We start from the raw sequence: 16,360 nt of genomic DNA, 5'->3' as shown, positions 1-16,360 counted from the left end.
CCAATGCTGTTCCGCCATGGAAGGGACGAGTTTTGACTCCCTTCACGCCTCAGCTGCTACCCTGCACTCCATAATTGCATGCAACACTGATTCATCTGTTTGCTTGCATCTTGGACAACAACTGAGTCCAGTAACCCCCTTGTTTTTAAATTTGCGTAAACAAGCAAAAACTCATGACACAATCTCCGTGCAAACGTTCTAACTTTGTTCGGAATCCTTGTCCTCCAAATTTTGTCCCAAATCTCAGAATCAATTAACTTGTAAACACAATTCAGGAAGTTCTTGCAATTGATCACGTCAACTTTAATTAGATATGAGTCTTGCAAGTTTCGGTTTTAGGCTCTTCAAAACAGGATTTAAATTGTCTTGCCATGTCATCATCCAAATCAGCTTTGAGTGTCCAATTTAGTCTTAGTAAGTTGCCAACTCATCCAAAATAATTTCATGTATGTGCACCTACATGAAATAATAATATGGAATTGCATTAAAATTCTGAAATTAAAATCTGCCTGCTTGATCCAAACACTGCCTTGTCCATAATTCAGTTCCAGTTTAATTTGCAAAAATCTTCAAAACTCATAAGTCAAATCTCGCAATTCATCTCCAAATCTCACTAAAATTGCTGCAAAAATCATTTTTGTAAAATTTTTATATCTTTGTACACATGAGAAATTTAAACAAATTAAAGGTGAAAATCAAATTATTTTATCAAAAACAAAATAAAATTCATGCAATTAAATACTAAAAATAACTTTATTTTATTTAGTTACCAATCACCCGTTTCAAACGTTTCCTTGATATTGCATTTCTGGTAGACAAATAAAAATTAATAAAGCATTTCTTATTTATTTTTTTATCATTATTTTGCCTTTTTTCCCCCTTGTAATTAAGAAGAGAGAATGTATTATTTTGACCTTTCAAACTAACAATACACCTCCACTTTTCTAAAAAAATAAATTAAAAAGATATATATATATATATTTTTTTGTAAATATAGTACTATGTTTCCGTTGATCTACAAAGAGGGAAAAAAAAAAAAAAAAAAGTCTAGGCAAGCGCTGTTTCTTTAAAAAAACCGGAAAGAAAAACGGCCTCTCCAATTCCAAACATGCGTTTGCCCATAATCATGTTGATGCTCTTATGCATCTCGAAAACAGGAATTTGCTCGAAAGCAGATGAGTTTAAGGTAGATGGAAAAGTGTTGGAGTTAGACGAATCCAACTTTGACTCCGCTATTTCCTCATTCGATTACATCCTCGTTGACTTCTACGCCCCTTGGTGCGGCCACTGCAAACGCCTTTCACCCCAGGTTTCATATTCTTTATCCAATATTTGGAGAACCCAAATTAAGTATAGTTTTTTAGATACCATTTCGTTTTTGTTTTGTTGAATTGGTTTGATTCGCTTTATCTACAAGTTTTTTTTTTTTTTAATTTCCCATAACTATTGTTCCAATGACTTAAACTTGCTTCTTAGTTTTTTTGGTTCTGCTTTGCAGTTAGATGAGGCTGCTCCTGTTCTTGCAGCATTGAAGGAGCCAATAGTGATAGCCAAAATTAATGCTGACAAGTTTACCCGTGTTGCTAGTAAATATGATGTTGAGTAAGTGTCTATGCCTTTTGTTTTACATGGCGGATTAGAAATAAAATTTCCAAAATTTATTACCTAATGCATTTAGCTTGTAGAAATGTCTTGATATTGTGCTGTCAATCTAAATAAAACTTAGAAAATGTTTCAGCAATTTTTTGTTTTGGGGGTAATGCATAGATTTGAAGTAAAAATCCATGGTAAACAGTCATGGTTATTCATTTTCATGCATTTGTTTCCATTTTATGCAATGCATTTCACTTGATGCCTTTTATACATGAATGATCTATTTCAATAGGGTAGGCTGTTTCATTGTCATTTTGTAAGTTTTATAATCAAAATTGGATTTTGCAGTGCGTACCCTACCCTCAAGCTCTTTATGCATGGCGTTTCTATGGAGTATTACGGACCAAGGAAAGCAGACTTACTTGTTCAATATCTGAAGAAATTTGTTGCTCCTGATGTGACTATTCTTAGTTCAGACACTGCCATTCGTGATTTTGTTGAAGCAGCTGGTACTTTCTTTCCTATATACATAGGTTTTGGCTTGAATGAGACAGTGATATCTAATTTAGCTGTAAAGTACAAGAAAAAGGCATGGTTTTGTGTGGCAAAGGATTTCTCTGATGATGCCATGGTGTTGTACGACTTTGACAAAGTTCCTGCTTTGGTAGCTCTTCATCCAAGTTATAAGCAGCAAAGCATTTTTTATGGCCCCTTTGAAGGTTAGTTTATTATCAGTGTTTCAAGTCTCTTATCTTTTATCATGCATTATCCACCTTGGTATTAACAACTGCTTTAGCCATTTCTTTATTCTTTTGCATATGAGTACTTAGAGTTTTCACCATAGCAATTTGTTTTTGTGGTGGAATGGTAGGATGTAGTTGAGTTCTAATTCATCTTTTTGGGGTTTTATATAATATTACTTACATGCAATATGGTATTGGTTTCATTAATATCTAAACGGGCAACTTGATTTGGTATTTCCTATATAAGATTTAGGAACAGTTGGAAAAAATAAATTTAGTTTATTAAAGAATTTAGTATAGTTACCTGGCCCTATATTGTAATTTTAGAATTTTTAAAATGCAATTAGGCAGACTTTAGGTGAAACTGGAAATACGTAAATGGAGTATTCTACAATTGTATATGAGATACCAAATTGGGGATGACAACTTGATAGGATAACTGCAACTTGATAATTATATTCATGGTGTGAGTTGTGAAAATAAAAGCAAGTATGACAAAAATTATGTGCAGTTGAATGTTTGTTCATATTAAAAATTTAGACTGAAGGGAAATTATATTCATACGAAGAAGTAAGTGGTATGGTGGATTAGATTCGGGATACATGGGGTTTTTTTATGGCTTTTTACATGTCACATTGTTGTCTAGGTATGTGGATGGGGAGAAGAATCTGATCCTAGTAAAATGTAAGGAAAAAGTTAACTTAAAACATCCCATTGATTATAACAATGAAGAAGAATCTTTTGTGATTTAAGGAGATTAGGACCCTAAGGATAAGCAACTTGAAGGAAAAAAATGACAACATAATATTAGAATGCTACGATGAGTGTGGCTAAGATGAGAAAACTATGATGGATGCGTGAGCAAACGAGGAAAGAGGATTATGAATGAGTGCATAAGAGAAGGGGGTGTTGCACCTATTCATGACAAAATGTGAGAACATGAAGAACGTGGTTAGGAAACATAAAGTGGAAAATAATGTTGTTGTTACCATCCATGTTGGAACTATATTTGACACCAACACCTCAAATTGGTTGGGGACTATTGGAGTATGACCCTCCAAATATAGGGTAAAACTTAAGAAAATCAAAAGCACTCATGTCAGGAACAACCAAAATTGGCACATGATGACATGACGTTAATTGAAATAGCTGAATCCACTAGACTAGAATTCAGTTTAACTTGGTTCTGTTCAATTGAGAAGAGTAAAATAACAAGATAAAATGGTATCTCAATCATTTAGATAAGATTAAGATATTGCGCAAATTTAAATTCTCATAAACCTTTGTGAATATGTGAATGCCTGATATAAAAAAAGTTTATAGTGTTGGAGCTGTGCTTTCTATTCATAGCTTGCATGCCAAGTTGGATCTCTAATATTTGTTTTACAGTACTGTAAGATGATGCTTTTAGTTAGTGCTTCTGATAGAATGATGTTTGTAACACATCAGTGAATTTCTCCTAGATTTATTTGTTTGGATCTGTTTGCCTGTGGCTTTTATTTGGTCATGCCTAAGTCTAGATATTGTTGAGCTGTAGTGTATTCCCATGTTCATGCATCTTTTGTTTTGGTTCAGTTTTATTTGCATTATCCATAGGTATTCTAAATCAACATGATATAAGAAAGAATGTGCTAGCAGATTACTACGTCACCCTGAAATTTAACTTGTATTTCGACTACCTACCAGGAGTATGACTCCTGTTTCATCTGCTTTGCATGCAAATTTTCCATTTGAAATGATTACTCTTTCATGGTTTAATAACAAGTTGAGCTTGACTAGTCCATCCTTGGACCAGTAACATTAGTTATCTGTGTAAATAGGAGCTTCGTTAATGGTCAAGTCATGCTCAGAGAGTGGTATTTTATTCTTTTCATTTTCACTACTTAATGTAGACTCAGAAGCTTTAACTTATTATATTATTGACAGGTCTTTCAGTCAAACACAAATCCAAAGAAACATTTCTTTTTCTCTATCTTTTTTATGCTTTCTACATTGACTACTAAATACATAGTATCAAACTCAAGCACCATGGAATCAAATAAATCATAAACGAAGGTTAATTGGAGTCAAGGTTCATTTGCTTTTGAATCTTGTTTTTGTTTAGTTGAAAATGATCTCAAACTTCAGCCAAACTCATTCTCTCACTTAACATTATCTGAGCAGCTGTGGTTCAATATCATAAACAATCAGCATGATCTTGATTTTTTCAGGTGGTATATTCTCATTTTTTGTCAACTCTATGCCTTCACATGCTTACTGTCCTGTATATAGTTTGTGTGCTTCTCTTCTTCCTAAAAGTACTCAGATTCTCTAATTCTGCTCATCATCTGTAAATTTTTTTCTGGCTGCATAAGGAAAAATCTATCTAACCTTTCAGCTTCAATCATGCAGATGAATTTTTGGGGGATTTTATAAAACAGAATCTGCTCCCTCTGGTGGTGCCCTTGAACCATGAAACATTGAAGCTATTGAAAGATGAGGAGAGGAAAATTGTCCTGACAATCACAGCTGATGAGAATGAAGACCAATCACAGAACTTAATCAAGTTACTTAAGGCTGCTGCATCTGCAAATCGTGACTTGGTATTTGGTTATGTTGGCGTTAAGCAGTGGGAAGACTTTGCTGATAAATTTGGGGCTAATGAGAAGACAAAGTTACCAAAAATGATTGTCTGGAATGGAGATGAGGACTACTTATCTGTAAGTACTATTTCTTTAATTATTATATCTTTAATTCTAAACACAAGATTTGGTGCCTCTAATGATAGCTGGCTTCTGGTTTTCTTCTTGATTTTAGCAGATTTTATAATCAGTGCAACAGACAATCTTAATGTTATACCAGCAGATGATCGTTAATCATGCTTATCTTAGTTATCATTAGCTACAGGATATTGAGAAAACATAGTGATACTGATGCTTGTTGGCAAGGAAAAACGCTGAAATTGATCCTTCAACCAAGTTCATTTTGTCAAATCTTGTCCCATAACTTTGAATTTTCTCAATCAAAGTATTCGAACTCTTTGATTTAGTATCAATTTAGTCCATTTTCTGTTGCAATTATTGAATTGCTATTTAGGGTGTCTGAAACAAATATTAAATAATTTAATTGCAACTAGATTCAACCTAAAGCCTAAAACTTGATCCAAGTCTAACCTGAAAGTAATAAGCTCCAATCCAACCTTCTTGAGAAAAGAAATTCTTGATAGAATAAAGGAAAAAGAAAATAATAATAATAATAATAACAATAAAGTTCCCATGCCAATCTCTATCACTACATTGCCTTGTAGCACCTTTTTTCTTCCAATGTTTCTAGTTCTCTATCGCCAACATTAGTGACTGTTTACCTGCTCTGTTGATCTTGTACCTTTTGTTTCTTATAAGCTGCAACATATCATAAATATTTCTAATTGAAATGGAGTTTAGTTGGTATATTTGCTGAGAAACAATTTTAGAGCATCAGTGCTTGACATGAAGTAGAGAGTAGAAAGATAACAAGGAAAGTTTAAGAGAAGTTGATTGAGGAGAGAAGGATCATAAACCTAAGTTTGAAGGGAGGAAAATAAAAGAAAGAAAAGGAGCCATTATCACTTGAGAAATGATCATATGATGGTGGCACAAAAGAGGAGAAGAAAAGACTGAGGTGAAAGTAATGGGTTATTATCATGTTGATGCTGAATGCATGATGGTTTTGGGTAGTAATGTAAGAGAACTGGTGCATTGTTGTACAGCTCAAGAATAAGCTCAGTTTTGGTATGTTCATGTTTATTAATTGAGCCAAACAAACGAATTTGGGTATAATTTTTCAAAATGATGTATTAGATGAGTTGAGCACAAACATGGGTGAGCTCGGCTATTATACATTCTTGAATAGACTTGTTCATAACATGTTTAGCTGCAAACTTTTGACTTTTAATCCTTGAAAGAAAGATTGTTCAGCCTTGTTAAGAACTTATTTAAAGAGATTACAGTATACATGGCAATATTAGAGCTTTCTTTTTGGCTATCAATTCCCATGCTTTTCAACCTAGGTGCTCAATCCCCCACTTTTAGGGTGTTATTTGGAGAAATCCTAGAATTTGAATGTTGATATGCGGATTATCCATGGATATATGTCAAATGCAAACTTCTTCACTTTTTACAGTTAAAAATGCTAAAACCTAGTGTGCATTGGTAAACTATTTACCCTTAATCATCAAGCCATACTTCATTTATTTGATGATAAACATGATTTTATTAATCTTAAACTTTAGCTAGCAAAATTAAATTATCTTCCAACAAATCAATTTAAAATTTTACCACTTTATCTAGTTATTGAAGAACTTGATGCTTTTGGTACTGGACGATCAAAAGCATTTTAACCTAGTATCTTTTCCTGATGGAGAAAAGAGGCCTTGCTACAAGTCAATATATATCTTATTAAGTACTTTTCTAATTCTTTAAATGTTATTAAACTTTTTTTTTTCTTTCAACTTGTATTCAGTATTGGGTCTGTCACTAAGTATCAGAAAATGGAAGTGAGCAGGATAATTAAAGAAAGAGCAGGAAAGTGTCAAAATCTAAAAATTCTTGAGTGTGATACAAACTTTTATATGTATGATAAAATGAAATTATAGAATGAAAAGAATTCTTGTTTTTATCTCATATATTCATAAAATTAAGATTATTAATTGTTCCTATGCCGTGACAAATTCACTTGCACACCATACACCTAGATGTATGTATGTGTATGTAGAAGCTGGGCTTCGTCCACACAAAATATGACACCTTCTACTTGTCTTGAATGTCTTCTTTCAAATTCCAGACTCGAAATTATAGAGCTTTCTATTGGCCCTCTGCTTCCAAACTTTAATGACTTCTGCTTGAATTCATTATGCTTATATCTTTTGAATCCTTAAAATTGTTTCGAAAAGCTAATAAGAGGTTTCTTTTATGATGGTTGATCATGTTCATCCAGGAAGCATGATTGTTGATCTTGGTGGTTTCTTCCTTGATGTTTCACCATATATATTTTTCTTGGCATTTTAAAACTAAAACGCATCAGCTGACCTACTAAATTTTGTTTATATGCTAGGTTATTGGTATTGAAAGCCTTGATAGCGATGATCAGGGGTCTGAAATCTCACGATTCTTGGAAGGATATAGAGAAGGAAGAACGGAAAGGAAAAGAGTTAAAGGGCCATCATTTATGGGCTTTATCAATTCACTAATTGGCATCAGAACTGTCTACATAATTGTCTTTATTGTTGCAATGATGATGCTTATACAAAGTATTGGTAAAGACGATGAACCTCTCAGGGTTGGCAGCCGTGACGAGGTTGTTCGTAATGAGAGCTCTGATGCTGAAAGCAGTCAGTATGGACCTGAGAAGAAAGAAGATTAAATTGAGGCATCTTCCTGGTGGAAATATGGCAACTATAAAAGATGAGTTAGGGAATAGAGTTGCAGAGGAGGAAAGAAACTTGTTAAAAATGCTCTGTTGAAACCAATGATCCCTGCTTTGTTGACATGTATTTCGATATGCTCACTGCACGGTGTCTTGTTTCAAGAAATCAAGTAGTGAGGTGTAATGGTTTGTGTTATCAAGATTCCTTTTCCTGATATTTGACATTCATTTTTTTTCATGATATTCCATAGCTTTGCAATTTTTATTTCATAATGTATTTTCATTTCAATCTAGTCCTGTTACAGGTAGTATGGCTTTTTGCATGAAGCAGAATAAGGCTTTGGATTATAGTTAGGACTGAATTCAGAGAACTTGCAGCTTCTAAGTTGTTGTATGCCATTGAGGACAGGGTATCATTGGAAGGGCCAAATGAAACTTAATCGTCTGTTTAATTCCCACATATATGCAATTCTGATATAACCAATTGAGGTAGAAAAACAGAAAGAAGAAGAAAATATTAGTAATATACATTCATACATACATATATATGTATGCATGTATGTGTGTGTGTGTATATATATATATATGTACGTATGTATTGCACCACTATGTCTTATTTTCTTAGTAATCTCAATGTCAAAGGCAATGAATGACCTTTTTCCTAGGTTTCTATGCATAACCTATTTAATAATCATTTCTTTTGTTATACCTCGTGTGGCTTTATTTTTTAGTAATAATAAAGATAGTACTATCATGTTAATCTATTTAATAATCATTTCTTTTGTTATACCTCTTGTGTAGCTTTATTTTTTAGTAATAATAAAGATAGTACTATCATGTTGTGGCACTATCGGTTAAGTCATTCAAATCTTTTATACCTTAAAAGGTTATTTCCCTGATTATTCAATAAAAATCCTAATCATTTTCAGTGTGAAGTCTGTTAACTATCCAAACATACTTGTACAACATATTTTAATGAGTATTGCAAATTATCTTATCATTTTTCAATAATACACAATGACATTTGGGGTCTCTTTAGAGTAAATAATATTACTGACTCCAAATGGTTTTGTCACATTTATTGATAATCACACCAAGATTACTTGGGTATTCCTTATGAAGAAAAAATAAAAAGTTGGCCAATCATTCCAAAACTTCAATAATATGGTCTAAACTTAATTCGAAACAAAAATCCAAGTGTTGAGAACAACAATGGGAGAGAATACTACAATTCAATACTTGGATCATATCAATGAAGCAAGGTATAATTCATCAAAGCTCATGCGCCAATACTCTTTAGTAGAATCGTATTGCTGAAAGAAAGAATCAGCATTTGTTGGAAGTTACAAGGACCCTCATGATTGCTGCCCATGTACCTAAGCATTTTTGGGGTGAGGTTGTTCTTACTATTACATATCTTACAAACAGAATGCTTTCTCTAGTCCTGAAATTTCAAAGCTTTTGTTAATCCTTTCTCGATTCCTATCCTCACCTTCAAATCATCTTATCTATTCCCATTAAAGTGTCTGGATGCACTACATTTGTTTTTACCAACCAACAAAACCAAAGCAAATTAGATCCCAAATCCATCAAATACATATTTCTCGGATATTCCTCGAATAAAAAAGGATACAAGTGTTACTCACTACTAACAAAGAAATTCTACCATTCCATGAAAGTTATTGTTTTGAAAATCAACCTTACTTTTCCAAAACATCCATATAAAGGGAGAATCCAATCACATGGAAATATCAGCTTTAGGAAGATCCTATTACCAAACCACCAAGCACTTCTAAAATTTTCATTCACATCCAAAGCATCCAACTAGATCCTCTAACTCCCTTTCAAGTCCAAAACATCCAACCAGATCTTCTAACTCCTTTTCAAGTCCAAAACATTTAACCAGATACTCTAAGTTCGGAATCCATACAAGAGAAAACAAACAAAGAATTGATTGTCTATTTAAGAAGACATAAAACTCATAAGCATATAAGAGAATATACATTTTTACTGAATTTGATTCAATTGAATCTTTGATGATCTTGATCAATCGATTGCTCTAAGGAAATGTGTGAGATTATGTACTCAACACCCAATCTATAATGTGATTTCTTATGAAGGTTTATCACTCAATTATCAAGCTTTTGTTACCACATTAAACAATATGCAAATTTTTAATAATATTCATGAAGTACTCATGCAACCAAAATAGAAGATGGCTATTTTGGAAGAAATCAGAGCCCTAAAAAAGAGCAAAATATGGGAAAACTACCTAAAAAGAAAAATCAAGTTGCATGCAAATGGATTTTTACTATTAAACATAATGTAGAAGGAAGTATTAAAAGATTCAATGCTCACCTTGTTGTAAAAGGATTACACAATCTTATGGTGTTGACTATGAGGTGACATTTGCTCCGGTTGCTAAACTTAATTCAATCCATTGTTATTATCATTGGCAGCAAATTTAGATTGGCCATTCCACTAACTACATGTCAAAAATGCATTTCTTAACGATGACTTAGAAGAAGAAATTTACATGAAAATCCCTCTAAGATTCAAAAACTAGGATAATTCTGGTAATGTATGTAAACTTTAAAAGTCTTTATATGATCTCAAATAATCCCATGTGCATGGTTTGATAAACTAACAAAAGTGGTAAAGAAGTATGATTTTTCACAATGCTAGACTAATCACACCATGTTTGTCAAATATTCACCTAAAGGAAAAATAGCCATTCTTATTATCTATGTGGATGACATTATTCTTACTAGAGACTATGTGGACGAAATTAGAAACCTAAAGAACATCCTAGCCAAAGAATTTGATTTCAAAGATTTGGGACACCTCAAATATTTTTTTTTCATGGAGGTAGCTTGCTCAAGGAATGGTATCTTTGTTTCACATTGTAAGTATGTCCTAGACTTACTAAAGGAAACTGGAATGCTTGGATGCAAACTTACTGACACCCTTATAAACACAATGAATAAGGGAGGAATAGAAGAAGGAGGTCTACCAACAAATAAGGGCAAATATCAAACTTGTAGGGAAATTCATCTCCCTCTCTCATACAAGACTAGTTATCAATTTTTTGATTAGCATGGTAAGCAAATTCATGAACAACCCAACCAAAAAACACTTAAGGGCTATATGTCGAATCTTACAGTACCTAAAGAAGAGTCATGGCAAAGGATTTTTTTTAAAAGACATCACGCCAAAATGTTAAAATTTACACTAATGCTAATTGGGTTGGATCCATTACTGATCAAAGATCAACTATTAGTTATTATACCTATGGTGAGAAAATTTGGTTACTTGGTGAAGTAAGAAACAATCTGTAGTGGCTAGAAGTAGCGCAGAAGCTGAGTTTAGAGCTATGTCTCATGGCATAAATGAGGAAATTTAGCTAAAAAGGTTGCTAGGAAAGTTAAAGGTCAGTAAAAAAATCCATGAAGATACTCTACGATAACAAAGCTACCATAAGTATAGCAAAGAATCCTATCATTGAGCAACAACAGCAACAAATAGATGACTAGGAGTAATGCCTCAATGAGCAATAGCATAACATGCCAATAGGTCGGTTTAATAGTATCGTCCATGTAAGAGAAGCTTCTGTTGCAAGTAAGAAAGTGAACCCATCCTCCGCTACCACTTAAGAAGTATAATTTTGTTTATAATTTTAATATTAATTTGTTTATTATATTTATTGATTTGGTTTTAATACTTATATTTCATTAATTATTGTAGTAGGATGTTGGGATTCACAGTATGACCCTTGCTCAGGCTACTATGGATGAGTTATCCAAATATTTGCTGGAGCATTTATTCGGAGGAAACTTCATAACCATTGAGCTTAAGGAAGGGTTATTTGATAAACCATCATTTTTTTCATTGGTGTGGAGGAGGTTAAAGAATTTTGTGAACTGGATGAATTATTAGCTGTTGATATTGTTGCTTATATGAGGTTAGCTTACAAAAATATGCACATTCAATATGTAGTAATCTATATTAGGGTGTAATACTAACTAGCAGTGTTGATTGTTATCGTCCAGCTTCCTATATAGAAAGCTCAATGGCAGACAGTTGACCAACAAATTTAGATTCATTGACCCCAATTTCATTAGTGAGCAGAGTAGCACAATCGCTTATCGTGCTAATCATATGATCCAATGCATGAAAAGATCGACTAATTATTATTTGCTCCCGTATAATGCACAGTAAATTATATTCCAACCTTACCCAAATCTGATCTGATGCATAATTTGAGTATATCATTGCTATTATTTTACAGTCGTCATTGGGTGTTTATTGTGATTGACACCAAATCTTTAATGCCATACTTACTTAATTCAGTTAATCCAACGACGATGCCTAACCCCGATATTCAAACTTTTATAAAAAGGTATTACACTTTATTATATTATATATCTTTTGTTTCTTCATAAGTAATTTTATTTATGTATTAAGTAATTTTTTTCTTTTCAATTTATGATAATATTTGCATTCGATAAGAAGATAAAGAAACCAAAATGGATGTAATTACCGGTAAATATAAAATTTATTCTTTTATGCTGAGTTTATGTAGATAAATGTTTCTTAAACTCACTCAATTTAATTGTTAGGTACCTCGTCAACCCGGTAATATGAATGTGGATAATATGTCCTTCGTTTTATGTGGGAGATAGTGTTACATGATTTTACGACCACACCATTCAAGGTTAGTATAAATTTCATAAACTCGTTATGTCTTTAAAAAAATAAAAAGATACATTATGTTCTCATTTATTAACATTTACTTCTGATATTCTTTTAGTGGGAGAGTAAAGAAAGCTTCATGAAAGAGGAACTGGATGAAGTCTGTAAAGAATGGTGTGAGTATGTATTATCATTTATCAATGTTGATAAACCTTAAGGTTAGACATTGTTGGTTGAATGTAAATATATGAGGAACAAATTGTTATAATGTTTTTAACATGCCATGTTGAATGGAAACTTTAAGTTTGTACATTGGGGTATTGGTTTAAAATTATTGGTATACTTAATATGAATATACTATGTGTACTTAATATATTATTGAGTATGATTATTTCATAAAAGTATATTAATATGGCAACGTTATTAGTTTTAATTTCGGATGTGTAGTCAATTTATTGAAATACAACAATGTTCATTATGTAAATTTCAAAATGTAATTCATAGTATCACATATATAACCAAATGTTTTCTAAGCATAAACCTACAACTGACTTCAAACGTTTTCTGGGCATAAACCTACAACTAACTTGACATATACAATATCAAATATGTTTTTTTATGGGATTAATGAAAGCGTTTTTAGCAAGAAAATTCCTTGAATCATCCCTAATAAAATGTCCTTGAAGGCATTTTTAACTAAAATTGCCTTCAATAATCCCACCTAAAATTTTATTGTGTGGAATATTAAAGGCATTTTGGGCAAAAAACGCCTTCAAGAATCCGTTTTCAACATTTTTGTATGGATTATTGAAGGCATTTTAAAAAAAATAGCATTCAATAATACCAACTAAAAATTAATTGAATGGATTATTAAGGGCGTTTTCCTATCGATAACACCTTGAATAATCCCTAACAAAATGTTAATGAAGGTGTTTTTGGAAAAAACCACCTTTAATAATCCAACCATTTAAGTTTATCATCTGTATATTAAAGGCGTTTTGAGCCAAAAGCGCCTTCAAGAATCCGTTTCAACTTTTGTCTATGGATTATTGAAGGCATTTTTGACAAAAATCGCCTTTAATAATCCTAACTAAAAATTTATTGACTGGATTATAGAAGCCGAGTTCGGCCAAAAATGCCTTCAAGAATCGGTTTCATATATTTTCCTATGGATTATTAAGGATGTTTCTCTGCGAAAATGTCTTCAATATTCTCTCCAAAATTTTTTAAAGCAACTAGTGAAGGCATTTTTGACAAGAAAATGCATAGAATAATTAATTACAAATAATCTTTGCAAAAACACAAAAAAGGCTAAAGAAAAAGATCGAACCTACCACCTTATAGTTAATATTTGTATAATCCTAAAATTTTGATATGATATTTATTGAAGGCATTTTTTTTATCAAAAACGCCTTCAATAAGCTTGTGAAATTTTTTAATGGAATTATTAAAGGCGTTTATTGTAGAAAATGCTTTCAATAATCGTATACATTTTTTTATGAGAAGATTATTGAAGGCGTTGTTTGCGAAAAATACCTTTAGTATACAATTTTGATATGATATTTGTTGAAGCCATTTTTGACCAAAAACGCCTTCAATACGCTTGTGAAATTTTTTAGTGGAATTATTAAAGGCGTTTCTTGTAAAAAATGCTTTCAATAATCGTATACATTTTTTTATGAGGAGATTATTACAATTTTGATATGATATTTATTGAAGTCGTTTTTGACCAAAAACGCCTTCAATAAGCTTGTGAAAATTTTTAGTGAAATTATTAAAGGCATTTCTTGTAGAAAATGCTTTCAATAATTGTATACATTTTTTTATAAGGGGATTATTGAAAGCGTTGTTTGCCAAAAATGCCTTTAGTAATTCCCTATCAATTTTTTAAATAGGATTATACAAGGCATTTTCTACCAAAAATACCTTTAGTATTCACTGAAATTATTAAGGCAAGATTATTCAAGGCATTTTAGTCGAGATACATCGCTAATATCAAGTCTTGGGTGGCGTTTATATGTAACAACGTCGCTATTTGAATATTTAGTGACATTTTTATAATAAATGCCTTATGTTTTATAAAAACACGAAAGTTAGGGGTGTTTGTAAGTGAAACGCCGCTACAAAACTACCACTAATCTTCCATTTTCTTATAGTGTACCCAGATTTTATCTTTTTACAATTGTGAGTTATTTCAAATATTCCTTATTTCCCTAAAACCCAAACCCAAATAACCCTACATTGGTAACCTTATTTTACATCTGTAGCTTTCTTGTTTTTGTTTTGAGCTACTTTTCTTCTATCCTATACCTCTTTCTTGCTTATTCAACTAAAACTGATCTTGTGATGGTAACAGGTTTGTCTTTTTTTTTTCTTCCCATTCACAAACCCCTATCCAAAGCAACATTGCCTTAGTTGCATGTAGTTCTATGACAGCATCTTTGATTCTCATTCTATCACTAGGGATAATCTTTTTCTATTTTTTTTAATGGTTTCTTGAAAAGTCAAGTGAGGAAGAAAAATCTACAATTTTGATTGAATATAGAATCTATTATCTACTGACAAATATATATATATCAACATTTGTAAGTAAGTTAATTAATTGTTTATAATAAAAATGCAATTTAAAGTGGGGGCATTTGTAATCCAATACTATATATATGGTGGCTTTTTCAATGAAATATATATAATAAAGCATTTGGTAGCATAATAAGGTTTATATAATTGTTTAGATTATATATAATTGTTTACATACTGTTTAGGTTATATATAATTGTTTATTGTTTATATATTGTTTAGATTATATATAATTGTTTATTGTTTGGCTTTTTCAATTAAATATATATAATAAAAATATATAATTGTTTATATGGTGGTGGCATTTGTAATCAATACTAATATATGGTGCTTTTTTTAATTAAATATATGGTGCCAGCATTTGGCAGTACAACAAGGTTTATATAATTGTTTATGTATTGCTTACATTATATATAATTGTTTAATGTTTATATATTGTTTATATTATATATAATTGTTTATTGTTTGGCTTTTTCAATTAAATATATATAATAAAAATATATAATTGTTTACATGGTGGCGGCATTTGTAATCAAATACTATATATATGGTGGTTGTATAAGTTTTGGTAGTTGGCTTTTTCAATTAAATATATGGTGCTAGCATTTGGTAGCATAATGAGATTCCTTTTTTTTGTGTAGTATTCTAGTGCTTGTGTAAGATGCAAAGCAACCTTAGTCACATTGCCTATTTCATTGGTTGTGTTTCTCTCGAAAATACATTAGTTTAATTATAAAAGTACGTCTAAAATATTATTCTTAATGAAAATGTAACATTATGCTTATATAGTCAAATTTTATCTAGTGCTTAAATTAAAAGCTATTGTTTTAATTTAGGTTTTTAAATTAATAACATAATATGATCGATCTTTTAAGTTTTAAATGCTTTTGATGTAAGCATGCTTTGTAGTTGTAGACTTGAATGTTATAGTGAAAAATTTGTTAAATGATAGTTTTGTTGACTAAAATAATCTTAGGTTGGTTTCATTAAGTTATTATTTGGAATTAAACTAAAAGAATGAGGAGATTACACATGCAAATTAGGTTATTTCTTATTCATTCATGCATTATACTAACGAATATGATGTTTATAAAATTATTTTTGCTAGCAATAAATGGATGATTACCTTCTGTATATCTGAATGAATAAGATGTTTATAAAATTATTCTTGTAGTATAGAAATGGATGATTACATTCTTACCTTTTGTATATATAAGATAATTTACAAGAATTCTAATTGGATTTTTTTATGCTATGCAGATGCTTCTTTGTAGAAATCTATAATGGGATCATTTATTTTAGGAAGTTATTTATTTACTCTAAGCATTATGTTTGTAGGGGGATTTGGTTTTGTTTTGGATGTTATGCCCTTT

The 16,360-nt window shown here is 31.4% G+C and overlaps 1 protein-coding gene across 1 annotated transcript; it reads left to right on the top strand.

Moving 5' to 3' along the window:
* The first annotated feature begins 1,003 nt into the window (after positions 1-1,003).
* On the top strand, positions 1,004-8,026 carry LOC111283720 (protein disulfide-isomerase 5-2-like). Its single transcript, XM_022872315.2, has 5 exons — positions 1,004-1,309; positions 1,499-1,602; positions 1,942-2,312; positions 4,728-5,035; positions 7,407-8,026. The coding sequence occupies exons 1-5, from the start codon at positions 1,109-1,111 to the stop codon at positions 7,713-7,715; spliced, it is 1,293 nt and encodes a 430-aa protein (XP_022728050.2). The 5' UTR covers positions 1,004-1,108; the 3' UTR covers positions 7,716-8,026.
* Positions 8,027-16,360: the final 8,334 nt, after the last annotated feature.

The sequence above is a fragment of the Durio zibethinus genome, chromosome 3 (assembly GCF_047325235.1).
Source record: "Durio zibethinus cultivar Kanyao isolate XHJ-2024 chromosome 3, ASM4732523v1, whole genome shotgun sequence".
NCBI lineage: Eukaryota > Viridiplantae > Streptophyta > Magnoliopsida > Malvales > Malvaceae > Durio > Durio zibethinus.
Note: the sequence above shows the minus strand (reverse complement) of the source record. Positions and strands in the feature narration are given on the sequence as shown.